This window comes from Mauremys reevesii, linkage group 2, assembly GCF_016161935.1.
Source record: "Mauremys reevesii isolate NIE-2019 linkage group 2, ASM1616193v1, whole genome shotgun sequence".
Taxonomy (NCBI): Eukaryota; Metazoa; Chordata; order Testudines; family Geoemydidae; genus Mauremys; species Mauremys reevesii.
In genome coordinates this window covers 30026856-30054728 of record NC_052624.1, presented here as the reverse complement: position 1 = coordinate 30054728, position 27873 = coordinate 30026856, and the positions used below count along the sequence as shown (strand labels likewise).

The window sequence follows — 27873 nt, the reverse complement described above, 5'->3', positions numbered from 1 at the left end:
CAGGGCCCTTAGCCCTTGAAAGATCGACAACCATCTCCCGGGAGCAGCCTGGGACCTAAACTCCTGACCGCACTGACACCTTCACAAGGTCCCCCAGTGCCAAGAGAACAAAGGCCTCTACTCACACCATCAACGCAGCATGTGTCTCAGGAATCAGCAAAGGCTCCCCACCAGGGCAAGCCAGCTGCTAAGACTTCTCAGGGGGCAGTGGAGTACTGCTGATCCCCCAAGACAAAGCAGCGCTCTCCACCTCCGTGCTGCAGATCACCAGAGTCAGAGCCCAGATCCTCTAGGGTTTGCCCTAAGTCACTGGCACTGCGATCATGGTCCCCGCCGTCTCGACACAGATCACCTAGAGGGAAACGCTGGTCTCCGTACTACCGGCACCATTCGCCCTCCCACTGGTCATCCTCTCAGCGCAGGTCCAGGTTGCCTGCCCCATGGGAGTGCTCCCTGTTGTGTCTCCGGTCCCCTTGACACTAGTCTCCAACGGCGACGGTCAGCAGACAGACTCAGGCTTCGACGGCTCCACCGTGGTCACCAGAAGGCAATTCCTCTTGCACAGAAGGACAGTTCAGCCCCTCGCCTAAACTTCACCAGTATGAATGGGTACCTGAGGCCACATCAACATCGGCTGTACCACCCTGGCAGCGTGGCCAGTGCAGTGGCCTTATTGGAGCACATAGGGAGTGCCAGTCACAGTGATGCCCCCTTCACATCACTCATCAGCCTCTGCCTAACAGCTGGCAATGCCGACAGCACTGGGCTTGGTGCACGAGGCATACTTGGAGGTCAAGGCAGAGGAGCCTGCACCTACCCCTAAGTCTCCCTTCCCCCCCTTGACCCAGCCAAAGGGTTTGAGTACCTTTACATCCACCCTCCCATGGGCTCGCTGGTGGTCTCTGCAGCTAATGAAAAGGATAAGCAAGTACATACCAGCTCAACACTCAAAATAAAGAGGCCAAAAGATTGGACCTGTTTGAGAGGAAAATTTATTCAACTGGCAGCCTGCAATTCCACATCAGTCTCTCCTAGGGAGATACCATTTCAACTTATGGGACTCCCTCCATAAGTTCAAGGAGTTCCTCCGGTAGGGCTTGGCCCAGGAATTTGGCACCCTGGTGGAGGCTGCCACCACAATGGCTTGGTGCTCCCTCCAGATGGCATGAGACACAATGGTTAAGGTGGTCATGGCAGCTGTGATTATGAGGCGCAGCTCCTGGCTGCAGACCGCCAGCCTCTCCCAAGAGCTGCAGACCTTGATCCAAGACTTCTCATTTGATGGGATCGATCATTTTTCAGAGCAAACACATGCAAGGCTGCATGGGTTGAAGGACACTTGGGCCACTCTTTTTTCTCATTGGGCATGCATACACCGCAGTCTGTGAGAAAGTAGTTCTGGCCATCGTCACCCACCGCCAAGGCCTTGGTAATCTCACCTGTGCAGTTTGGCCTGGCAAGAAGCATTCATTTTGAGGGTGCAATCAAGAGTGATGCTCTAGTCACCTCCCAGGATGCACCAGGATCACCCTGTTCTTTCATCAACCATTTTCATCCCTACCATTCATCCTTGTTGCGAGTTACCTCGGATCGTTGTGTGCTGGAGATAGTGTCTCAAGATTACACCCTGCAAGACCTTGAACTCAAGAGTCCATCTCCATTGGCACTGCTTGTGAGTCACCTAGAATGGAATCGATATGAGCAAGCACTCAAAGAAGAAAAAATGGTTACCTACCTTTTCATAACTGTTCTTTGAGATGTGTTGCTCATGTCCATTTCATTACCTGCCTACTGCCCCTCTGTTGGAGTTGCTGGCAAGAAGGAACTGAGAGGGCGTAGGGTCGGTGGTGCCTGATATACCGGCGCATGAGCGCAGCACTCAAGGAGGCACCACTGCTGACCCTACAGGTAATGCTAAGGCAAAAATCTATGACGACCGAACACATGGGCACGCGCATACCTGAAATGGAATGGCCAAGAGCAACACATCTCGAAGAACAGTAGTTACGGAAAGGTAAGTAACCATTTTTTCATCCCAGTGTCTGCAGCCATGTGGTTCGCCAGGTCACATGGCGTTGGATGGTTGTCAGCAGGTGCATAGTTGAATATGCTTTCATAATGTGTTTGTGCCCCTGAGGCAGGGAGTCAGAATTTTGTTTATAAACAGAGTGATTAACAGGTGATTAAGATAAGAAAGGGCTGTTAGGATGTTTCCTAAAGTTAAATGATCTGTTCCAAGCTTGGTGAACTGCAAAAAGTAAAAAGCAACAAAGAGTCCTGTTAGTCTGTAAGGTGCCACAGGACTCTCTGTCGCTTTTTACAGATCCAGACTAACACGGCTACCCCTCTGATACTTGCAAAAAGTAAGTAGCCTAGATGATAGAAAGTAACTACATTTTTTTTCTACAAATGTTTCAATTGTACTCAAGAGGTGGTAACAAAGTTACTAATATCTTTCTTTGAGAAAATAACTGACTTTGTCTAAAAAGGAAATGCAGTAGATCTAATGCTTCTGTCAGATATTTCTAAGCTATTATCTGCAAAAACACTAGAGTTTTCAGTTGCTTAAGTCAGAAGTTCACATCCAGGGATACGTGTACCCCTGGGAGTTTGCCGAGATCTTCCAGGGAGTACATCAAGTCATCTAGATATTTGTCTATTTTTACAACATGCTACATAAAAAGAACTAGGAAATCAGTACAGACTAAAATTTCATACAGATAATGACTTGTTTTTACGGCTCTATATCTGTACACTGAAATGAAAGTACAATATTTATATTCCAATTGATTTATTTTATAATTATATGATGAAAATGAGAAAGTAAGCAATTTTTCAGTAATAGTGTGCTGTGACACTTTTTTGTATTTTTATGTCTGGCTTTGTAAGCAAGTAGTTTTTAAATAAGGTGAAACTTGGGGGTACGCAACACAAATCAGACTCCTGAATCACGGTTAAAGTTGCGCCCCTCCCCCCCATCTGAAATGGAGCCCCCATGGGCAAGCACGGAATTTGTCCCCTCCCTCCCATACCCTGCCCTGTTGGCTTGACTGGAGCTGCCACCGCTCCTCCCCCCAAAATATAGAAGTCAAACTATACCTATGCCTGAAATATGAGCATTACTTACCCTGAAAATGCAAAGACTAAGATGGGACTTAGTTGAGAGATACAACACTACAAAGAATATAGTGAAAATTGATCTAAGTCTCCTCTTTTCTTTGTCCCTCTGTGCAAGAACAATGGAACACTGGAGAAAACTGAAAGGCAGTAAATTCCAAGCAAACAAAAGGAAATGCTTCTTTATGGAGCATATACTCAACCTGTGGCATTAATTGCCACAGGTCATCAAGATAAATAATTTAGAAGTACTTTCAAAGGTACTGGCTAATTTTATGAGTATTAATAACATTTGTAGTTATGCAAGTTAAAATAACAGTACATGGAAATTTACATCTTGTGCTTCAGGGTATAAGATCATAATCAGTGGGGTTCAATAGAAATTCTGTCCTCTCCCTTGCAGTAGCTCTGCACAGTTGGATAATTGGATGATGGCAGGAATTGCCTTCCATTTCTTCTGAAGCATGAAGGATTGGAACTGCTAGAGGCAGGGTACTGCACTTTATAGATCAATAGTCTGATCCAATATGGTAAATCTTACATTCCTAAAACCAGGTTTTTATTAATCTGAAAATAAAATAAGAGACCTTTGAGACAGTATTTTTCATTTTTATTGTTAAATATGTGAGAAGATTAACAGCCAGGATGTTTACAATGTTATACATAAGTTACTTTCTGTATAGCATACTTATGTTTAGATATCAATGTAAGAGTTCTTGAATATATGTACTTGCATATAAAACCATAACCATGTCTTCTCATGCACAGTCCTGTCTAGTCATAGAGAGACTAATTCTGATTTTACTTTATGCTGGTATAAAGCACAAGTAACTCCATCAAAGTCAGTAGAGTGACATCAATGTGAACCTGGGTGAGATCAGAATAAAACCTGTTTGTTCTCTGCCTTTTTCCCCTCTTTCCTCCATTGCATATTAGTGACATTAGTACCACAGGAAATGAGTGAATACATGCTAGGAAAAACTGAAATAAGAATTCTTATTCTGAGGTATATTCCTCCATGTAAATTATCGAAGTTGCATGAACTTGCGTATATGAAAATATATCCCGAACATGTTTATTCATATTAATATATTTGATCTTTCATTTTATCTAAATAAAAGTTTATTGTCTGTCTTTTGCAGGAACACCAGATGCATTTTCCCAACTGCTTACCTGCCCATATTGTGATAGAGGTTATAAACGCTTTACCTCTCTGAAGGAACACATTAAATATCGCCATGAAAAAAATGAGGATAACTTTAGTTGCTCATTATGCAGTTACACATTTGCATATAGAACACAACTTGAACGCCACATGACATCACATAAATCAGGAAGAGATCAAGTAAGTGGAAGTTTTATTAATTTATATATTGATTATCATACGTGTAACAATATTTATAAAGACTTATTTATGCTAGCAATAATGCAGAGCTAAGAGTGTGGGTATACCAGATTACCTACATGCTAAGGTCCTATGGTCTTTGCTTGGGCAAACTTGCTATTAAATTCATACTTTTCTGTAGGTAATCACTGTGGGATTAGGCCCCAAATGAGGTGTCTTTAGCCACTTCAAGAAATTCAATTATTGAACATAAAGTGTTTTATTGCCTTATAGATAGTGTTTTCTTGAATTTTGTACCAATTGACTATTGATTCCTGAGCCTTGTGACTATACCAGATATTATATCAAATTTTGTACTCAACCTATGACATTTTTTCTTTGACAAAGATCATTTTATAATTTTGGATCTTCAAATGCATTTTTCTTGCTTTCTTACTGCAGGAAGAATCACTGTCTTTATGAAATACAAGTTGTAAGTAGTTTCTTTAGTAGGTTCTTCATGGACATTTGAGTAATGAAAATAATTGTACATAAGTAAAATGATGCAATACTAGAAAAATCAACAAAAAGGCCAAAAAATTTTCTAAATGGTTTTTTTTGATCCTGAAAGGTGCTGAGATCTCACATGCGTGCTGAGATAAATGGGACTAACAGGTTACTCAGCTCCTCTATTCCTCTTGTATGACTGACTGTCAGGGTTGACTATGATGTATGATCTTGGTATAGCTGTTACTTTGGCAGGTTGTAAGTAACTTTCCATTTGAACTTCATAGATATTTGTTGTAAAGCCAGAAGGGACCAGTAGGATCCTCTACTCTGACCTTCTGCATAACGCAAGCCATAAAATCTCATCCATTCATTTCTGCATCAAGCCCACAACTTCTGTTTGAGCTAGAGTATATATTTTTAAAAGATATCCACTCTTAATTTAAAGACTAAGTTACAGAAAATTCATGTCTCTAGGTAAGTTGTTCCAATGGTTAATCACCATTATTGTTAAAACATTGCACCTTATTTCTGAATTTGTCTAGTTTCAGCTTCTAACCATTGGATGTCAGTTTACCCTTTTTTGCTGGATTTAAGAGCTGTCTGCTATCAGAAATCTCTTCTCCATGTAGGTACTTGTGGACTGCTCTAAATCTTCTGTTCGATGAGAAGCTCAATATGTTTAGTTTAAATCTATCACTATATGGCTACATGGCTCTTACTATCATTTTTCAGTTCTCAAATCATAACTATAGCTCTTTTCTGAATGCTTTCCAATTTTTGAAGTGTGTACACCAGAACTGGACACAGTATTCCAGTATTGGTCTCATTAATGTCATATACAGAGGTAATATTACCTCTGTTCAACTATTCCATATTCCCCTGCTTGTGCCTCCAAGAACCATGTTCATCCACTTAGCCACAGCTTTGCACTGGGAGCATATGTTCAGTTGGTTATCTACCATTACCCCAAATCCTTTTCAGTGTCATTACATTCCTATCTTGTAACTATGGCCTAGGTTCTTTGTTCTTTGTATGACCTTGTTCTTTGTATGGCCTTTCATTTGGCTGAATTAAAATGTGTGTTATTAAAATGAGCTCACCTTACCAAGCTATCCACGTCAGTCTGTGTAACTGACTTGTCCCCGTCATTATTTATCACTCAATCAAAATCTACAAATTTTACCAGCAATGATTTTGTTTTCTTCCAGATCATTGATAAAGATATAGAATAGCATTGGGTCAATAGCAGACTCTTGTGGAACTCCCCTAGAAACACCCCAAAAGTTTCCCCATTAAAAAATTGATTTTTGAAATCTATTCGTTAAGTTTTTAATCCATTTAATATGGCTGACATTGATTTTTATATAGTGTTAATCTTTATCACAATGTTATGCAGTACTAAGTCAAATGCCATGCAGAAATCTAAGTATATTATGTCAATAGTTACCAGTTAAACTTGTAATATCATAACAAATTTTATATAGTTTTTTGAAGACATATTTTTCATAAAGCCATGTTGATTGGCGTTAATTATGCTACTATCCTTTAAATCTTTATACAGTTTTTTTCTGGGATCAGTGTCAAGCTAACTGGCCTGTGCTTACCCAAGTCATTTGGTTTACCCTTTTCAAATAGGGCACAACTTTCATTTTTTTCCAGTCTTCTGGAACTTCCCCATTGTACCAAGAAATCTAACTTTCTCTTTCACTTACAGCAGGAATAACTGTTTGTCAATCTTATCATACTATTCCTTGTATTCTACTTTCTAGGTAGCTCTTTTGTAACTACTTCGAAGTAATTTGTCTTTGGCTCAAGAAGCTTGTTAGTTGTTGGTACTAAGGTTTTTGACCGTTTCTCTAGACTTCTCTGAACTCATGGTCCTAAGAAATCATTGTGAAGAGTTGTGATATTCTAACAAAGCTGTGTTTCAATCCTTTGAATTCACCAACATTTTTTAATTGAGTTCTTTTGTTTTTTATTCTGACTTTTCTGTTAACCCATTTGACAGTGCATTAGTAAAACTTGATGTGATGTGCTTGAAAGTATCAAAGAGAATTGTTCAAATGAGCCATTCATGAAGTATTCAAACTAGAACAGGTACAAAGAAGGGCCACTAGAATGATCCGAGGAATGGAAGGCCTTTCGTATGAAAGGAGACTTGAGGAGCTCGGTTTGTTTTCCTTAACCAAAAGAAGGATAAGAGGAGATATGATTACACTCTTTAAATATATCAGAGGGATAAATACCAGGGAAGGAGAGGAATTATTTCAGCTCAGTGCTAATGTGGACATGAGGACAAACGGATATAAATTGTCAGTCAGGAAATTCAGGCTTGAAATTAGACGAAGCTTTCTAACCATCAGGGGAGTGCAATACTGGAACAGCCTACCGAGGGAAACAGTGGGGGCGAAGGACCTCCATGACTTTAAGATTAAGCTAGATAAGTTTATGGAGGAGATGGTATGATGGGATGACGGGCTTAGTCAATGGGTCAATTGGGTGCCACACTGGTAAATAGTACAATGGGTCAATGGTATGATATAACCTTTTCCAGAGGGTTTGGCTGGAGAGTCTTGCCCGCATGCTCGGGGTTCAGCTGACAGCCATATTTGGGGTCGGGAAGGAATTTTCCTCCAGGAAAGATTGGCAATGGCCCTGGAGGTTTTTCGCCTTCCTCCGAAGCATGGGGCAGGGGTCGCTTGCTAAGGAGTGGGTGGATCGGCTTATGTGGCCTGCATCTTGCAGGAGGTCAGACTAGATGATCATAATGGTCCCTTCTGATCTTGAATTCTATGATTCTATGATTCTATGAAGTATGGGCCTTCACTTGTTAACTCATCTGGAATCCAGTGCAATTTATTACACTATTACATTGATATTTGACACGTTGTGCAAACCTCATTTAAAATCTCATTAGTAGTCTATCAAGAAGAGGCAAACTTTTCCATTCACTTCAAACAGATCTGTGCTAGCTTTGGACCAAGTTCAGAAGGAATCTTATGTGATTTCAGAGGGCTTTTTACATTCTTTTCCTCACATTTATTGCAGACTTCACATTTTGAGTACTTTTCTTCTATGTCTGAATTAATAGCTGGCCAGAGGAGGATGTCTCAGTCTCTGTTCTTACAGTTTTCAATACTCAGAGACAGCATGGATTATTCTTAGCATTTCTGACTTATTTGTGTGATGATATGACCGGCAAAGAATCTCTTTGTAAAGAATCCCATCATATGCAACAATTTCATTTCTGTCCTAGTAAGTTTTATTTTTGGATTTGCCTGAGCATTTTTTCATTGGTGATCCATGTAGAATAACAGTCATGATGTTGTAAGGTTGGATCATTTTGTGTTTCTTGACTCCAGGGGCTACTGTTACAGTTTTGTGAATAAATAAAACTTGTTTCACTCAGAAATGAAAGTAGTTTGTAATGGTTATGTTTTCTAATCATGGAACACATAGGATATTGTATGATTTAGGTGCTCTGTCAAGAAAAGCCTTGATATCACTGTGGAGAGATTAATTACCAAATCTTCTCCATGCACAGCAATGGTCAAAACACCGAACAAAATGTTAGGATGTACAGTAGAACCTCAGAGTCATGAACACCAGAGTTACAAACTGTGAATGGTCAGCCACACACCTCATTTGGAACCAGAAGTACACATTCTTCTTCGAGTGGTTGTTCATGTCCATTCAAAGTAGGTGCACGCCAGCACGCCAGCCGGAAGATTTTCCATAGCAGCGTCCGTAGGGTCGGCCCGGGCGCCCCCTGGAGTGGCGCCACCGCGGCACCCTATAAAGGGGGCTGCCAACCCTCCACCCCCTCAGTTCCTTCTTACCGCCGGTGACGGCTAGCTGGAACTTGGCTTGCGCATAGCAAGTCAGCAGTGTCCTATCCTTACCATTTAGTCCGTGTATAAAGTTGTATTATAGTTAGCTGATTAGTTCTCTGTATATAGTTCTTAGTAGTTGGGGGGTTCCCCCCCCCTGATTTTTTGTCACCCGCTGGGGCATGCCTGGGTCCCCCGGGTTCAAACTTTGCAAGGATTGCGGGAAATTCATGCCCGAGAGTGACCCGCACTCTGCGTGTTTAAGGTGCCTCGGAGAGAGCCACCAAAAGGACCGGTGCTCTATCTGTAGACACTTCCGCCCGCGAACTCTCAAGGACAAGGCTCAAAGACTTAGAGTCCTCCTGATGGAGGCGGCCCTACTGCCACCCTTGGACCCGGAGCCGGCCGAGGTGGTGCCCAGCACGTCTTCTTCGGTGCGGAGCGCCCCGGCACCGATATCAGGACTTAGGGCCCAGCCCAAGTCGTCAAAGACCCGGCACTGGACGGAGTTGGGTTATAGGAAGTCGCCTTCGCCGGTGCCCGCCAAGAGGAGGAAGCCGGTGAGGGATAGGTCACCCCGCCAGGATCCGAGGCCGACGCTGTCCACAACTGCAAGCGGACAGGCCAGGCTATAGCCCTCGGTGGTTCCGTCGACTACCACACCGTAGAGAGGGCGGTCGAGTCTGGACTGGCCTAATTCCCCGGACCTTAGCAGTGACTTATGCTCCCCTTTGACGCCAGAGGCGTTCGAGGCAGCCTCAGATCTGATGGGACTCTCGGCACCGGCCTCCCCACACTGCAAGAAGTTGCCTATGGTGGTCCATCCCACAGTGCAGTCTAAGGGCAAGCCGGCCATGCTGTCACCTCCCTCCCCGCACCGCACCACGAGGACGGCACCAGACCAGACGAGAGGCCCACCGCTGCCTCCACACCACTCTCCATCGGCACCAGGTGCTGCTCCCCCCAGGTCCTCATACTCAGAGACCTCAGACTCAGAGGCAGACTCCTATCACTCCAGTCGGTCGCGGAGCAGGAGATCGGTGTCGGGGGCGAGCCACCACCGTTACCCGCAGTGGCAGCAACAATGGCAGCCGCCCTCACAGTGGCCGTTTTGGGCTCCCTGGGTCTACCACCAGTCGGTAGGCCAGGCATTCGGCCCTCGATCAAGGTCGGCCTCGGTGTCCTCAACCTTGGTGGCCCCGGCACAGTTGCCTCCTCCACCGGCACCGTTGCCGGGCAGGGGTGTGCCATTTCCAAGTTCAGCACCCCCTAGCAGGGCAGCGGCACCAGCAGCAGCTTCAGGTCAGGCTCCGCAGGCACCGCATGATAAGCCAAGCCGCTTACTGGTGACCCCGGTACCGGTCGCAGTGCCGCAGTTAGACTCGGAACCGGCACCGCAACCACAGTACCATGTGCCGCAGGACCCTGAGGGACTGCATGCACCGCAGGAAGGGCCGCTCCATGTACTCTCCTCGTCGTCCTCCCCGGACGAAGCAGTCTCGGGCACGGCTGCGGCACCGGACCTTGAGGACACTCGTATCCTCCAGCAATTGCTCCGGCAAGCAGCTCAGAGCCTCACGATCCAGGCGGAGGAAATCGAGGTGGATGCGGACCCTGTAGTGGACATCTTGGCCCTCGGGGCCATCCAGGGTGGCCCTCCCGCTGATAAAAACTATAGCGGATACGTCCCGCACCCTATGGCAAACGCCAGCCTCATTGGCTCCTACTGCTAAGAGGATGGAGCGGCGCTATTTCGTCCCCTCTAAAGGGCATGAACACCTGTACACCCACCCATCCCCCCGGACTCCCTGGTAGTGGATGCGGCCAATCAGCGGGAGCGTCAGTGGTTTCAAGGGTCAACGCCAAAGAACAGGGACACGAAAAGACTCGAGCTCTTTGGTAGAAAAGTGTACTCCACGGAGGGCCTACAACTCCGCATTGCCAACCAACAGGCGGTTGTAAGCCGATATGGTCACAACACATGTTTGGCCATGTTGAAGTTTATGGAGCTCCTTCCCCAGGACTCGAGGTCAGAGTTTTCGGCCCTAGTGGAGGAGGGCAAACTGATCTCCCGAGCCTCCCTCCAGGCCGCCTTAGATGCGGCGGACTCAGCCTCGCGCACCCTGGCCACGGGCCTGGTCATGCGGTGGGGAGCCTGGCTCCAGGTCTCGGGCCTGCCCTATGAGGTCCAGCAGACGATTCAAGACCTCCCCTTCGAGGGGCAGCTACTGTTTTTGGAGAAAATGAACAAACGTCTGCACAGCTTAAAGGACTCGAGGGCCACACTTCACTCGCTGGGCCTGCATACCCCTGCGACCCAGCGCAGACAGTTTAGGCCGCAGACGGCCCCCTGCCCGTACCAGCCACAGTCTCACCAGGAGCCGGGGTGCAGACGGGGCAGAAATGGCAGGAGTCATCACCAACGCCACCCCTCCAGCCAGGCGTCGGGTCAGTCGAGGGCACCATCAGGGCCTAGACCCCCTATTTGATGGTACGGTCAAGGGAGACCTACCAATCAAGACTCTGGATCCTTCCACCCCTACCTTTGGGTCATGTCTGTCCCCCTTCTACCGTGCCTGGTCCCGAATCACGTCGGACAAATGGGTGCTCCGCAAGGTAGAGAGGGGATATTCTATCCAGTTCTCCTCCCTTCCGCCCCACCAACCTCCCTCCCCGTCCCTCTTCAGGGACCCATCTCACGAGCATCTTCTAACTCAAGAAGTGCAGTCCCTCACGGGGGCGGTGGGGGAAGTCCCTCGGGAGCTCAGGGGCAAAGGCGTCTACTTCTGATATTTCCTAATACCGAAGGCGAAAGGGGGCCTAAGGCCCATCCTAGACCTGCGGCGGCTGAACAAGTTTGTACGGAAACTCAAGTTCCGCATGGTCTCCCTGTCCTCGATTATTCCCTCCCTGGATCCAGGAAATTGGCACGCCAAAGCGTATCTGCTGGACTCCAGGTTCCGTGCGATTTCCAAGCTTATCCTTGTACTGCGCCGCACCCTGGTAAACATGGTGCGAGTGTGCCTCCGGCTGTTGGGCCACATGGCGGCGTGCACCTATGTGGTGGTCCACGCCAGACTCCGGCTTTGCCCGCTACTGTCCTAGTTAGTGACAGTTTATCGCCCGGCCAGGGACCCCCTGGACTTAGTTGTGTCCATTCCCCGTTTGGTGCTAAGCTCGCTGCAGTGGTGGCTCGACCCGTGGGAAGTCTGCATGGGTGTCCCCTTCGCTGCCCTGCAGCCCTCCCTCTCCCTGGTGACAGACGCCTCGGATCGAGGTTGGGGAGCGCACCTGGGTCACCTCAAGACGCAGGGCTTGTGGTCGCCGGAGGACCTCGAGTTGCATATCAATGTCAGGGAGCTGAGAGCAGTCCGCCTGGCGTATCTAACCTTCCGGTCCCACCTGGCCGGCAGATGTGTTTCAGTCCTCTCGGACAACATGGCGACAGTTTTCTATATCAACAAACGGGGGATGCACGTTCCTCTCCCCTGTGCAGGGAAGCCCTCACGCTGTGGGATTTCTGCGTTCTCAATGCCATCCACCTGACGGCGTTCTACCTTCCGGGGGAGCAGAACGGTCTAGCAGACACCTTCAGCCGCTCGTTCCGGGGTCACGAGTGGTCCGTTCGGCGGGATGTGGCGCACTCAATTTTCCAGCTCTGGGGCTTTGACCTGTTAGACCTGTTTGCTTCGAGGGAAAACAGGAAGTGCCGACGGTTCTGCTCCCTCCTGGGCTGCAATCGGGGGTCTCTGTCGGATGCCTTCCTACAATCTTGAGCGGTCGGTCTGCTCTACGCTTTCCCTCCGTTCCCCCTGGTACACAGGGTGCTTTTGAAGATTCGCAGGGACCATGCGAGGGTACTCCTGATAGCTCCGGCGTGGCCGCGCCAGCATTGGTACACGTCACTCCTGCACATGTCAGTTCAGGCGCCCCTGACGCTGCCCCTGCTGCCAGACCTGATCACGCAGGACCGGGGCTCCCTCCGCCATCCGAGCCTTGAATCCCTTCACCTCACTGCCTGGATGCTCCATGGCTGAACCCGGTGGAGTTGCAGTGCTCCCAGCAGGTCAGGCAGGTGCTGCTAGGTAGCAGGAAACCATCTACTAGGGCCACTTACCTGGCAAAATGGAGCGCTTCCCCATATGATCGGGTCAGCGAGGTCAGCTCCAGAACTGGGGGTCCCAATCCCCGTTGTCCTAGACTATTTGCTCCACCTAAGACATCTGGGCCTCTCCCTTTCCTTCATTCACGTTCACTTGGCGGCCATATCCGCCTTTCATCCTGGAGAAGGGGGTGCCTCGGTGTTTGCGTACCCGCTGGTTGGGCGTTTTCTCAAGGGTATGGACAGGCTCTTCCCGCATGTTCGTCAGCTGGCCCCTGCCTGGGACCTGAATCTGGTCCTCTCCGTCCTCTCAGGGCCTCCCTTTGAGCCTATGGCTTCGTGCTCCCTGCTGTACCTGTCATACAAGACCGCCTTCCTGGTGGCGATCACCTCAGCCAGAAGGGTGTCGGAGCTTCGGGCATTAACATCTGAGCCCCTGTACACTGTCTTCTACAAGGACAAGGTCCAACTTAGACCTCACCCGGCCTTTCTACCTAAGGTCGTTTCCCAGTTCCACATGGGCCAAGATATATTTCTCCTGGTGTTTTACCCCAAACCACACTCCTCCAGTGAGGAGCAGAGGCTACATTCCCTGGATGTCCGCAGGGCCTTGGCCTTTTACATAGAGCGTACCAAGCCCTTCGGACACTCGACTCAGCTCTTCATTGCGGTGGCAGAGAGGATGAAGGGGCTCCCGGTCTCCTCTCAGTGAATCTCTTCGTGGATCGCAACCTGCATCCGGGAATGCTATCGTATAGCTAAGACCCCTGTCCCTCCGGTCACGGCCCAATCCACTAGGGCGCAGGCCTCCTCTGTGGTGTTCCTGGCTCAGATCCCGACTCAGGAGATTTGTAGAGCGGCCACGTGGTCCTCCATCCACACATTCTCGGCTCGCTACACCATCACGCAATGGGCGAGGGATGACGCAGCCTTCGGTCGTGCAGTTCTCCAGTCAGCAGTGATCTCCGACCCCTCCTCCTAAGGTTAGGCTTGTGAGTCACCTACTTTGAATGGACATGAACAACCACTCGAAGAAGAAAAAATGGTTACCCACCTTTTAGTAACTGTTGTTCTTCGAGATGTGTTGTTCATGTCCATTCCAACACCCACCCTCCTACCCCTCTGTCGGAGAGCCGGCAAGAAGGAACTGAGGGGGTGGAGGGTTGGCGGCCCCCTTTATAGGGCGCCGCGGTGGCGCCACTCCAGGGGGCACCCGAGCCGACCCTATGGATGCTGCTAGGGAAAATCTTCCGGCTGACGTGCACGCACCTACTTTGAATGGACATGAACAACACATCTCGAAGAACAACAGTTACTAAAAGGTGGGTAACCGTTTTATCAGGCAGCAGCTGCAGAGACCAAAAAAATAAAAGAAGCAAATACAGTACTGTATTGTGTTAAATGAAAACTACTAGAAAAATAAAGGGAAAGTTTAAAAATAAAGATTTGACAAGTACGGAAACTGTTTCTGTGCTTGTTTCATTTAAATTAAGATGGTTACAAGCAGAATTTTTCTTCTGCATAGTAAAGTTTTGAAGCTGCGTTAAGTTAGTGTTCAGTTGTAAACTTTTGAAAGAATGATAACGTTTTGATCAGTGCTACAAACATTTCAGAATAGGAACAACCTCCATTCCGGAGGTTTTTGTAACTCTGAGGTTCTACTGTATATGGATAGGAAATAATACTGAGGATATTATACTGCCATTATATAAATTGACTGCATATCCTTACCTTGAATACTGTGTTCAGTTATGATTACTTCACCTCAAAAATAAAAAGGGGTCGAGAACTGGATGACAAAAATGCATGGAAAAGCTTCCACATGAGGAGAAATTGAAAAGACTAAGGGTGTGTCTTCACTACTAGCTGGATCGGCAGGCAACGATCGATCCCCAAGCGCTCTCCCGTTAAATCCTGTACTCCAGCTCGGCAAGAGGCACAGGCAGAGTCGACTGGGGAGTGGCAGCAGTTGACTCACTGTGGTGAAGACACCATGGTAAATTGATCTAAGTACGTCGACTTCAGCTATGTTATTCACCAGGCCTGAGACTGTTTAGAGAGGAGAAAACAGGGAACATGGTAGGATACAAAATAGAGAATAGTATAGAGAAAGGTAAATTGAGAGCTCCTGTTTACTCTTCCTCATAAGTTAAGAACAAAAGAACAGCCCATTCAAATGAAAGGCATCAAACTTAAAAATGATTGAAGGAAATACTTTTTTACACGATAAATAGATTAACTTCAGTGCTGAAAAATATCAAGTTGTCCAAAAGCTTAGCGGAGTCAAAAATTAATTCGATATCTATATGGCTAATAAGAGCATCACAATTACATTAAATACTCCTGGGGGAACTCTGTGCCACTGGGCGGGCACAGAAATCATGTCTCTCTGCAGATTTCTTTGCTTCCCTGCAGAAAATGACTGGGAAGGAAAGGGAAACTGCAAGAGTGGTCACGGACCCTCCCCACCAGTGCTGGCACCTAGTTTCCATTGCCCGGAGCAGCAGTAAATCACTGTGGGAGTGGGTGGGACAGCAAGGTATTGCAGGGGGGGGGGCATGTGCAGGGCTGGCCTTACCATGAGGAGAACTGAGGCGGCTGCCTCAGATACCAGACTGTTGGGGGGCACCACTAGGACCCAGAGTGTAGAAAATTGTCTGCTGCTGGTGCATATGTATTCTCTCTGCTCTAGATGCACAGAGATGGTGGAGTGCTGTGCTGGAGGAAGGAGGGCACAAGAGACATAACAGGCAGGTAGGAGAAAAGGTGAGCGGGAATAACAGAAAGCAGCAGGAGTGCCAGGAGAGAGAAGAGGAGGAGGAGCCTCTTATGTACCTCTGTAGTACCCCCAGGAGCCTGGACTGATTAACACTGCGTTTCAGGGAGCTTCCTGTTTCCTGCTGCTTCCCTGAACCCACTTGAGGAGAACAGGCAGTCAGCTGAAGTAGTAGGAGCCAGTTAGGCCCTTAAGATGCTGATATCTTCCCTCACTCAGGCCCTGCTACCAGCCTGCTTATTTGTCCCTTCAATTGTGTGTTGAGAGCCACTATAGCTGGCACAGAACAGCAGTCATGAGTGAAAGAAGAAAACGCCCCTCTGGGGCAGCATGCAGACAAAGAAAGCAAGCAAAGGAAGCTTTTCTATCTAAGCAGGAAGGAGGTCTCCTGAGATACATAGACACAAATGTTCATGATGAGCCTTCTGGCCTCAGTGAGGATGTGAGTGGTGAGGAGATGCCTGATCTTCCAGTTAGTCAGAGTGCAGGTGACCCGGCGGCTACTGCAGCATCCATATCTCCATCTCAAATGGATGTAACCATGCACATTCCTGAAGAAAAGTGTAGATCAGAGAAGAGAAACAGCTGCTGCTGAGTTTAGTTCCTTAAGTCTAGATGATCCAGGACTGTGGACCCACTTGAGCAGAAGCCTGAGGGATTTCCTTGTACTGCATGGGCCACAGCAAATGAAAAACTTCATGTTCCCCAAAGACAAGGAAAATAGAAGTTTCCATCCAACACATTACTGGCATGAAATCCCCAATGGAGACAAAGTAGAGAGGCATGGCTTATGTACTCAAAAACCCAGAATGCTGCATACTGTTTTTGTTGCAAACTTTTCCAGTCTAATGTTCCAGCCACATTGGATTCTACAGAAACAAAGGACTGGAAAAATCTGGCTAGAAATTTGGCATGCCATGAGAAGGCAGCAAATCACCAGAGAAGATTCCATAGGTGGAAAGAGCTTGAGATAAGTCTAAGGTTAAAGACCACCATAGATGATCAGCATCAAGAGAAGATTGTATCAGAGTCTCTTTACTGCACACCTGACATCAGCCATATGGAACAAATGACTTTAACGGTGCATTTTGTAACAACAGTAGAACTTGGTGAAAATGTCCCTGCAATGGTGACTGTCAGAGCATTTTCTAGAATTTATTGACATTGATAATACTACAGGAGCTGGTATGATAAGTGTGCTTCTTAAAAAGCTGGAAGATATGGGAACTGCAATAGCTGACATGAGAGGTCAGGGCTACGATAATGGTGCCAACATGAGAGGAAAGAACAGAGGAGTGCAGACACGGATCCGAGAGTTAAACCCTCAAGCTTTTTTTGTCCCATGCAATTCTCATTCATTGAACTTGGTGGTCAGTGATGCAGCATCAGCTTCTAGTGAGGCTGCTGAATTTTTTAATGTAATTCAAAGCATCTATGTATTTTTCTCTGCATCAACTCATCGATGGCAAATTTTGAAGCAACATCTGGGAACATCCTCTTTGACACTGAAACCACTGAGTGCCACACAATGGGAAAGCCAAGTGGAGGCGATAAAGCCTATCAAACACCAAATTGGGAAGATAGATGATGCCATAGTTGCCATTATGAAGGATAATGCTATGACAGGAACTGTTTGTGAGAGAACAGTGGCAGAGGGAAATGGAATCACCAGAAACATACATAACTTCAAATATCTGTGTGGCTTAGTGTTGTGGCATGACATACTGTTTGAAATAAATGTTGTAAGCAAGAAACTCAAAGACGTTGACCTTGATATATCTGGAGCAATGGAACAACTGGACAAAGCAAAGTCATACTTACAGTCTTACCGGTCAGAGGAGGGATTTCAAAACCTTCTGAAGAGTGCACAGAAGTTGGCAGAGGAACTTCACACTGAAGCTATTTTCCCACTCATTCAAAAATACAAGGATCACCGAAGAAGACATTTTGATTACGAGGCACGGGATAATCCCATAAGAGACCCCAAACAACAATTCAAAGTTGAATTCTTTAACCAGGTGCTAGACTGTGCAATACAGTCAGTTGAAGAACGTTTCATGCAGCTTAAGGAACACCGCAGAATATTTGGGATGTTTATGATATTCCCAAACTCTTCACTCTATCTGAGGAAGACCTACACTAGCAATGCAGGGCACTAGAGACAGTGTGGATACATGATGACATGCGCAATATTGATGCGAGTGATTTAGGTGATGAACTGAAAGCTCTTTCAAGATACATTTCAGCAGGATCAACTCCAAAAGCTGTTCTGGAATATATGTGCACAAATAAGAGAACCACCCTCTTTCCAAATGCTTTTGTTGCTCTGCACATACTTCTAACACTTCCTGTAACAGCTGCCAGTGGAGAACACAGCTTCTCCAAGCTGAAGTTAATAAAAACACATCTACGCTTGACAATGACACAGGAGAGACTGGTCAGCCTTGCAACCATCTCAACAGAGCATGAGCTGGCCCAGACTGTGGACCTTCAGGAAGCAGTTCAAATCTTTGCAACCAAGAAGGCACGGAAAGCACCACTTTGATTATTCAAACAGATAAAAATGCCAGTGTTTACTAGGCAGACAAGAAAAGTTACATTTGCTGTTCAAGTGTTTGAAAATTAAGTGTTACTTATAGTTTTTGAACAAGGCATTTTAAGTTGTTAGCTCTCCTTTATTGGGGTAGGTAGCAGAGCAGTACCGTGAGAGGAGAAGAACAGGAAGAAGGCAGAATTGAGACCTTTCAAAGTTTTGGCCCAAGCGAGGGGACATGGGGGCGTCATTTGAGCTCCCACCTCAGGTGCCAAAATGTTGTGGGCCGACCTTGGGCATGTGCCACTGCTCCTCCCATTTCTGCAGGCACAGAGCTGCCACGGTGAGAGAAGGTGGCCATTTGGGTTCCTGCCTCAGCAGCTGGATGCTGCCTCCTTGGGTCCTAGTGCCAGTCGACCTCCCCTTCTATGTGTGCTGGGTGGTTTTCTGTACAGTGGTGAGTGCCTGCAGTGAAACAGGGCAAGGGGGGTGGGGGAAGTGGGGAAGAAGCAGTGGGGATAGGATAGGGAAGGGGGTTGTGGAAGTGAGAGAAGAGCTGGGGCAGGGGGGAGGGGATGGGGAAGAGAAAGGGATAGGAGAATGGAGGGGGCGGGAGGAGGCTGGCACACAGCATTCCCTCGGTGGTAGCAGCAGCAGCAGCAGCTGGGGCTCCCCTGTTAAGTGGGCCCATCGAACCCCCACCGTGAGGAGCGCCCCACTCACCTGCACCTGGAACCCACACACACACCTGGACCACCCCAACAAGCCACCCAGACCCCTCACCCCACTGATCCCCCAACCTAGCCCTTCTGCTGTGTCAGGGTCACGTACAACTTCACCGCAGAGTCCCTGTCCCAGGGGGTGGGGGACTGCTGGGTGATCTCCCATCTCTGTCCACCCACTGCCATGCTGGAGCCTCCACATTTATTTACTGACAAATAAAATTTGCAGAATTTTGCTGAATTTTAAAATATTGTGTATAGAATTTTTATTTTTTTGGTGCAGAATTTTTAATTTTTTTTTGGCTCAGAAGTCCATCAGAAATAATTAAATAAGAGAAAATATTACAAGGGATATAAATCAGAATTCTTCAGGATATAAACATATTACTAGCTGATGGGAATTAGGGGAAAAGAGCAGGTTATTCCATAATTATACATTAGTAGGTACTTGCCTCTGAAGCATCTGGTACTAGCCACTGTCTGACACCGGATACTAGACTAGATGGATCACTGGTTTGATCTGGCATGGTAGTTCCTAGGTACTTAAGTGAACACTCCCTGTAAACATGTCTTGACTTTCCATTGGCTGTCTTACCTGCTATCTTTTCGTAAGTTTGGTTCCACAAGTATGGGTACTTTCACTTTAATTATTGTTGAATGTTCCTAATGGTAAATGTGTTGGATGGTTCTAATGTATTCTGGTGGATACTTGTTACTATATATGCATGTTAATTTATCATTTAAGTAAGTTATAATTCTTTGAGTAGTGTCCCTGTGGGCACTTCACTTCACATGTGCCTGGACCCTGCACCTTTTGATCAGAGATTTTTGATAACAATGCCCATTTGGCCCGTGTATGCACCCCATGCATTCTTGTGTCCCACACCGAGATTTATACTGGGCTGCATAAATGAATGGCCCTCAGTGCCTTCTCAACCATCTTCAGGCCAAAATGGAGTCTACTGTGTGCCTGTTCTCTAATATTTAGCTTTTTTCTCAAAGTTACCTTATACTGTAGTTACTTACTGTTACAGTGTTATAGTTGTTGGAAGAATTGCTCCTCTTGTTTTTTCTTTAAAAACAAAAAAAGTTTTATTCATAGAGATCATTATATTGTTAAGAGAAGTCCACTTCCAGGGGTTAAATTTTCTTTAGTTTTGCTCGAGAATGCTGGGCTCCCTGGGATTCAAGATATGCCTCTCTTGTCATGAGACTATTCCGATAAGTGAAGGACATTCCTCGTGCCTCCACAGTCTGGGCAATATTCATATCTCCAGTAAATGCAAGATCTGCATTCCTTCAAGGGTAGATCCTGAAAAAATAAAGAAATTAAATTTAAACTTCTAATGATGGAGTAGAGGAACCCCCACCCCTCAGTCATAGACCTCCCCATACAGCCAGTGTCCTGTACACATGGACATCTCGGTCACCAGACACTGGTAGAAAGATAGATAGTACCACGGCAGTGAGTATATCTACAGTACCAAAGTCCTCATTTACATCTTCCTCTAAGCTGAAGGAAGTAAGGAGTGGATCTTCAAGAAACTCTCTGTCACCATCTCACAAGAAGTCTACAGAGACCTCAGGTCACAAGGGGAGTTCCATGCAGGTTCCAAGTAAGATTGTTACTACAAAGGTGAAGAGGAATCTGTCATTTAAGATGGACTCGATACCAAGTTTGGATGCCCATACCCAGAGCAGCAGAGATGTGGTTGAAAAGACCATGCCCATCCTTGAACAACACTTGATAACAATAACAATAAAATCAGTGGTACCAAAGACCGCTCATCTGCCTGTGGTACTGGGGAATCCCATATCAAGCACTCAGTACCAGCTGCATCTGTATCAAAGCCGCCCTCCACAGGTTCCCACACAGCCTAATCTTTGATATTGTTGGTACTACAAGAGTTTAGGTACCCTAAGGATTTTATAACATCTTCTGAGCTGGAGTCTCCTCTGTTAATGAGTGCTGGGGGTTTGTCAGTGTCAAGACTATGTCCCTGAACTCTCTATCACATAAAGCACCACACTCACCCTCGTCTATTCTGTAAACTGAACAGCTATCTCCCTTCTTAGAGTATGTGGAAGAGGCTCTCAAATTTCAGTACAAGATTCCCCTAGCTATTTTAGTATCAGAGGGGTAGCCCTGTTAGTCTGGATCTGTAAAAGCAACAAAGAATCCTGTGGCACCTTATAGACTAACAGACGTTCTGCAGCATGAGCTTTCGTGGGTGAATACCCACTTCTTCAGATGACTTGCATCTGAAGAAGTGGGTATTCACCCACGAAAGCTCATGCTGCAGAACGTCTGTTAGTCTATAAGGTGCCACAGGATTCTTTGTTGCTTTAGCTATTTTAGGACACATTATAGAATCAGAACTGGAAGGGATATTGAGAGGTCATCTAGTCCAGTCCCCTGCACTTATAGCAGGACTAAGTATTATCTAGACCATCCCTGACAGGTGTTTGTCTAACCTGCTCTTAAAAATCTCCAATGATGGAGATTCCACAACCTCCCTAGGCAATTTATTCCAGTGCTTAACCACACTAGTGTTTCTTGATGAGCCACTTAATTTGAATAGTCCCGCCAAGATTTGCAGACTAAATACCATGTGGGCGTTACCCCAGGAGCAAACATTTTAAATCCAAGTACAGAGCCAATACTCATAACTTCAAAAGAAAAATGATACATGCATACAAATAGCATAATCATATTCAGCAAATCATAATATTTCCATAGACATCTCACATGCCACATTTTGTACAAGATTTGTTGCAATTATATAACAGCAGTTGCAAAAATGATCTACATGGTCATATTTTAATCAGATAACATCACAGCCCCAAGGCAAAATTGATGCAGGAAGGGGTGTTCCAGACACTGCTGAATACATCATTGGAACTTCCCATTCTTGGTTCTGTATTACCACAGCTTCTAACCCAGTATTAGAAGCATCAGTGTATAGCAGAAATGGTTTATCGAAGTAATGTTTGACTAAAACAAGATGTTTCTTTGTAAGACTTATTATGGAAGTAACAATATTATTGAATTTCTTTACAAACCCAAGGTAAAACTTGGTTAGACCAATAGTGGATTGGATCTGCTCTTGCAGCATAATTCCTGTATTCTCATGTGATTTTGCCGTAAGCTAATGAAAATAGCTAATTTATCTATACAAGCTCTGGCAAATGTTTGGAATCCAATTAACATAAAATCAATGTAGATATTAATGTTCTTCATAGTGAAGGAATCTTGGCATTTAGCCATGAAAACAATATGGTAGCATGCCTCAGTTTCCCTTCTCATTTGGCAATTAGGTCTGCAATGTCTTTTCTCCTGTGCACAGTTTCAAGACTAGTTATAGGCACTAACTGTGAAATATCAGTATCACAAGGTTTTTTAACATAAAGCGTGTTCTTATATATCCCTCTTAACATGTTCAAGGGTTTTTCCAAAAGATTAGGCACATTGTACATTTTTACAGTTTTTGGTATCAGCAACACATTAGTCACAAAAGTTAATATTGGCACTAATATTAAGATCAAATCCATTGCATGTGTACATTTACAAGCATTTTTGTCATGCCATGCCTTCTGTTCAATACCATTGGAGTTTTGGCATTTTAGGATTAACCTGTGGCTTCCATTAGTATGATAAAGTTTTTTCCTTCCTCTCTGTCCTGTAGGGTCAAAATATGAGCTCTCTTGTGTAACAGGATCCATTGGCTGTCTGGGTGTGTCCTCTTTGCTAACAACTACCAGCAAGTATTTCTCCCCACCCAGTCAGTCAGGTAATTTGCATCAACACAGACACTAGCTTGTTTACTAGTTTTCAGATTCTTAACCTTTACCAATTCCAAGGCTGCAGGGCCGGCTTTAGGAAGTGCAGGGCCCAATTTGAACAGTTTCGACGGGGCCCTTGCAGGGATGACTAAAAAAATAAATTAAAAAAAAAACCACGTCGGGCTTGTACTCACCGGGCGGTGCTCCGAGTCTTTGGCGGCGGGTCCTTCACTTACACCAGGTTTTCGGCGGCACTGAAGGACCTGCTGCTGAAGACCCAGAGTGAGCAAAGCACCCACGGTCTAAGTGCTGCCGAAGACCCGGAGCGCCATTGGGTGAGTAAAAATTAAAAAGGCGCCTATAGATAGGGAAGGGATTCTCACTGGGCGCGGGGCCCTCTTAGGCGCGGGGCCCTATTCGGGGGAATTGGTGGAATAGGCCTAAAGCCGGCCCTGCAAGGCTGGACTCTGTCTTAAAGAAATACCATCCATTTTCACTACCATGTTAGACTTAAGGTTATTTTGTCCTTCCATTACCAGTCTCTGCTTCCATATGGAATCAGATGCTGAGTCCACAAAGAGACTACAAGACATATCTCAAGTGTCAACATCAGATTTTGCCTGCCATCCCCTGTATTCCCAAGAGATCAATTGCACAGCTGTGCTGCTCCATAGATCCAGCTACCCAGTCTTCTCTCTGAACTTACAAAATCAACATGGAGACATTCCTGTCCCAACAACATTGTCTCCCCAACAAGCTGGTCGAGCTTATAGGGATGTTCAAAATCCCTACCAATTTTCATTCCATCTAAAACCTTCTCAAAGCTATCCACACTGGGTCTTTCTAAAGCAAAGCCAATGGATCCATACACATTTGAAAGACTCTGGCCTTTAGGAACTGAAACTACCTCAATCAAATCACTTCCACACCCCTGCTTGCAAAAACTACCATGGGGATTCTTCTCCTTAGGCGCTTATTTAAGCAACAGTTCATTTTTTCACAGAAATTCTGCCCTTATCCTCTTCACCTAGGGCTTGCTCTAAAGGAAAACAGCAGACTCTTTCTGGGTTTCACTTAAATCCAGAATCACCTTTGGCACATTAAGAGAATTTTCACCCAAATCCCCTTTATGCAAGCTTTAGACTCCACAGTTAAAGAGAGAGGGAGGAGGGATAGCTCAGTGTTTTGAGCATTGGCCCACTAAACCCAGGGTTGTGAGTTCAGTCCTTGAGGGGGCCATTTACAGATCTGGGGCAAAAATCTGTTTGGGGATTGGTCCTGCTTTGAGTAGGGGTTAGACTAGATGATCTCCTGAGGTCCCTTCCAACCCTGATATTCCATGATTCTCTCCCCCTTTGCAGCCCTTCTTGTTACTAGTTTCCACACCGTCAGTGGGTAACATGGTTAAATCACCTTCATGCTCTTCTTGTGCCCTGGCCATGATATCAACCTGCTTAAACAGAGTTGCCATATCTTTACTTAGCAACACACTAGCAACAGGCAAAATAGAAGCACCAGAATCACCTGGTCCCTGGGATTTAGTTATGACAGTAACTGGAGGCAACAATGTCATTCTCCCTAGCAAACACAAACTTAGGAACATTTCCTTCCTGGGCTTTAGTTAAATCCAGAACCAACTCTGGTACAAATGATGATAAATTTTCAAGTAGCATAAACTGAGAAACACTTTGTCTGCTCCACATCCCATGGAGCCACCAGAGTTTCCTCATCCAGAGATGCTGCCCTAGTAGCAGGACTTCCCCATAATCCAACCAACAGCCTCAGCTTCAGCCTCGCCCCCACACAATGTGGTGTTGCATGGTTTGTCATCCCCTTCTATCCTAGAGGACTTCAAAGTACAGTAGAAAATCAGAGTTACAGACACCTCAGGAATGGAGGTTGTCCATAACTATGAAATGTTCATAACTCTGAATAAAGTGCAGTTCGGGCTCCAAATCCCGCAACTGGGGCTCCAGAACCAGCAGCTGACACTCCAGGCCAGGTTTCAGCAGCAGCTGAGCTCCCTACTCAGCACCAGCATGAGTTTGCAAGCTTGTCCCCCTCCCAGCAGGGGTGGGTGTGTGTGGAAACAGCATGTCCCCCTCCCAGGAGAAGGGGGGTAAAAAATGTGTGTCCCCTCCCAGCCAGGGGGGAGGGGAGATAAAAACAGCATGTCCCCTTCCCGGTGGTGGGGTGGGGGTATGTGTGTGAAAGTTGCATAGACCCCAGCCCTGCTCCTGCTCTGCTGGCTCCGGCTGCCTTGGGCTGGCAGACCCAGCATTTCGCTGTAAGTGGCTGCCCTGTGCGTGGGGGTGGGAACAGGCAGCCACTTACCTTTTAAGATGCAATACAGGCACCGTACAGTATTTGCTTTTTTTTTCTTTTTTGGGTGTCTGCTGCTTTCTTATTAATTACTTCCAGTTTCACATGATGTCTGATTAACTGGTCAGTCCATAATGCTGATGTTCATATCTTTGAGGTTCTACTGTATACTAGAACCTGTTATGTTGGGTGGCCTCATCCCTGGGTATTCAGGTAGAGTTTCTCCAGGAGAATATTCATAAACTCTCAAACATTCTCCAACCCTCTGTCCCTGGGAGAGTGGCCCTTCTGATTAATGAGCCTGCGAGCGCTCTTTGGAGTACTATTGGCGGCCAAGTGCTTGGAGAAGCACTATTTTGTTGCAGTACAGGGATACAAGGGATTTTATTCCCATCTGGCCCCAACCTCCTGGTAGTCACAGCAGTGAATGACAGTGTCTGGCAGGGCAGATTCAAGTCCTCCCCCAAAGACAGAGACTTGAAGCGCCTAGATCTTTTAGGTAGGAAGATATACACCTCATAGTCACTTCAGATGAGGATTGCGAACCAACAAGCCCTGCTGGCCATATATGACTTCCTCAATTAGTTGGTTTTGGCCAAGTTTGAGGAACAGTTTACCCAAGGCCTCCTGGGATGAATTTTGTGTTTGTCACTGAGGGCAGTTTGATGGCAAAAACTTTATTGCAATCTGCACTTGAGGTGGAGGACACTTCGGCAAGGGCTGTGGCCTCCACAGTTACTGTGAGGAGAGCTTCCTGGATTTAAGATCTCTGAGATTATACTGGCAAGCAACTGAGGATTTGCCGTTCAATGGCCAACCCTTGTTTTCGGATAAGACTGATGAATTCCTTCAAGGATTTGAGGGCCACCTTAAGGTCCCTGGGGGTGTATACAACACACACACAGAGACACCATTATGGTGCACAGGAGCAGCAGTGATAGAGGCTGCAACACCTCTTTGTGCAGCCCTTCCCCCAAAGACAGCGAGATTACCCCAGGAAAATGGGAAGCACTCAAGAGGAAGCACTCAAGCTCGGGGCCTGGCCCCTCTGTGCATCTTCCTTCAGCACCTGCTAAACACCCATTTTGACTCATTAGGCCAGAACTTTGTTCCAGTTGTTCTTCCTTCCTCATCATCCCCCTATTCCTTTAGGGGTAGGCTGGCTCACTTTTACAGTGCCTGGGTCTTGATAATGTCCAACAGCGGGATCCTAGACACTTTCAGATGGGCTACACCATCCAATTCCTCTCCAAACCCCTATTGTCCCCCTCCCCCACTTCTCATGAGATACTGCTCTTTGAACAGGTCAGCTCTCTGATAGTGTTGGGAGGGATGGAGGAGGTTGTGTGAGAACACTGCAGTGCTGGGTTCTACTTCCAGTATTTCCTGATACCAAAATCCAAGGGTGGGATCAGGCCCATCCTCAATCTCCACGTATTCAACACTTTTGCTGCCTAGCACTAAGATTGGTTTGCTAACTCAGTTGTTTACCTTATTGGATTGCTGGCTCGGCTTTTCGCCTGGTCACATTGCTGGCTCAGCTTTTTACTTGGCTGTTTTCTTTCCTTACCAGACAAGCAGGCATTTTTTCCCATGTCTCAGCACCAAAAATATACATTCTACATACCACATCATGGTATGCCTTCTGGGACCGAATAGGCATTCAGTGGTTCACACACTCATGGGCCATACCACTGTGATGTCCTGTGTGAAGACACAAGGGGGAACTCGCTCCAGAGCACTCTGCTTGGAGGCAGTCAGTCTGTGGCAGTTCTGTATCAAAGAGGACATCACCCTGATAGCTGTCTACTTACCAGAGGTCCAGAATTGTCTTGAAGATCATTTCAGCAGGATTTTTTCCCCAAGCCACAAGTGGTCCCTAAAGTCAGAGGTCCTTCAGATGGTGTTTGCAACATGAGACATCCCTACATTCTACCTCTTTGCAACATGGAAAAAATGGAACTCAGTCCAGGCTCCCTCTCTGACTCTTTCCCCTGCAGCTGGAAGTCAACTCTACTGTATGCAGTCCTTGGCCCATAGGACCCATCCAGGACATCTTGGAGTACCTGTTACGCCATCAGGACTCGGGCCTAGCACTCAATTCTCTGAGAGTGCATGTGGAAGCAATATTGGCATTTCATCCACCTACCCAAGGGAAATCTGTTTTCTCCGATACCATTGTGATAAGATTTCTGAAAGGACTCCTCCATTAGCCATTAGACACCATCTAGCCTTCTCTCTAAGCAGAACTGAACAGTTTCATGCTTTGCTTTGCCTTGCCTGTTCTTATTGTATGCAGACTACATGAAGGGACAAGTGGTCTCCACCAAGACTATCTCTAAATTGATAACAAATTGCATCAAGACTGCTTATGAGATAGTGTTGGCCACACCTCCTCGGCAGATATGGGCTCATTTGATGAGAGCACCATTTGACCATTACACAATCACTGCTTCTTCCAGCGTGGACGCTAATGCCAAAAGAATGGTCCTGCAATCCTTAGGAAGACTTCAAGCCCTGCCTCCAAATGGGGGTACTGCTCGCCAGTCATCTACTTGGAATACACATCTGCATCTACTTGAAGAAGAAGAAACAGTTACTTAGTATGGTTCTTCGAGATGTGTTTCACATGTGTATTCCATGACCCAGCCTCTAGCCCCTCATATAGCCAGGGGAGGGGCTACAGGCATGAGGCGGGAGCACCACCCCACTACAGGTACTGCTAAGCAAGAGGCTCTGGCTCTGACACATGGGGAAGGCACACACCTTTACTTGGAATACACGTCTGCATCACATCTCAAAGAACCACAGTTACAGTAAGTAACCATTTCTTCTTCTACGGAGGATTCCACAA

General features: G+C 46.3%; 1 protein-coding gene across 2 annotated transcripts in view; it reads left to right on the top strand.

Moving 5' to 3' along the window:
• Window positions 1-27873, top strand: part of ZEB1 (zinc finger E-box binding homeobox 1) — a 253319-nt gene that overhangs the window by 181833 nt on the left and 43613 nt on the right. For both annotated transcript variants that reach the window (XR_005593894.1, XM_039523785.1), the window contains exon 5: window positions 4260-4462. Coding sequence is in view for 1 of the 2 variants with exons in the window: in XM_039523785.1 (XP_039379719.1) it covers window positions 4260-4462 (203 nt within the window). In the remaining variant the exon portion in view is untranslated. The remainder of the gene's footprint in view (window positions 1-4259; window positions 4463-27873) is intronic.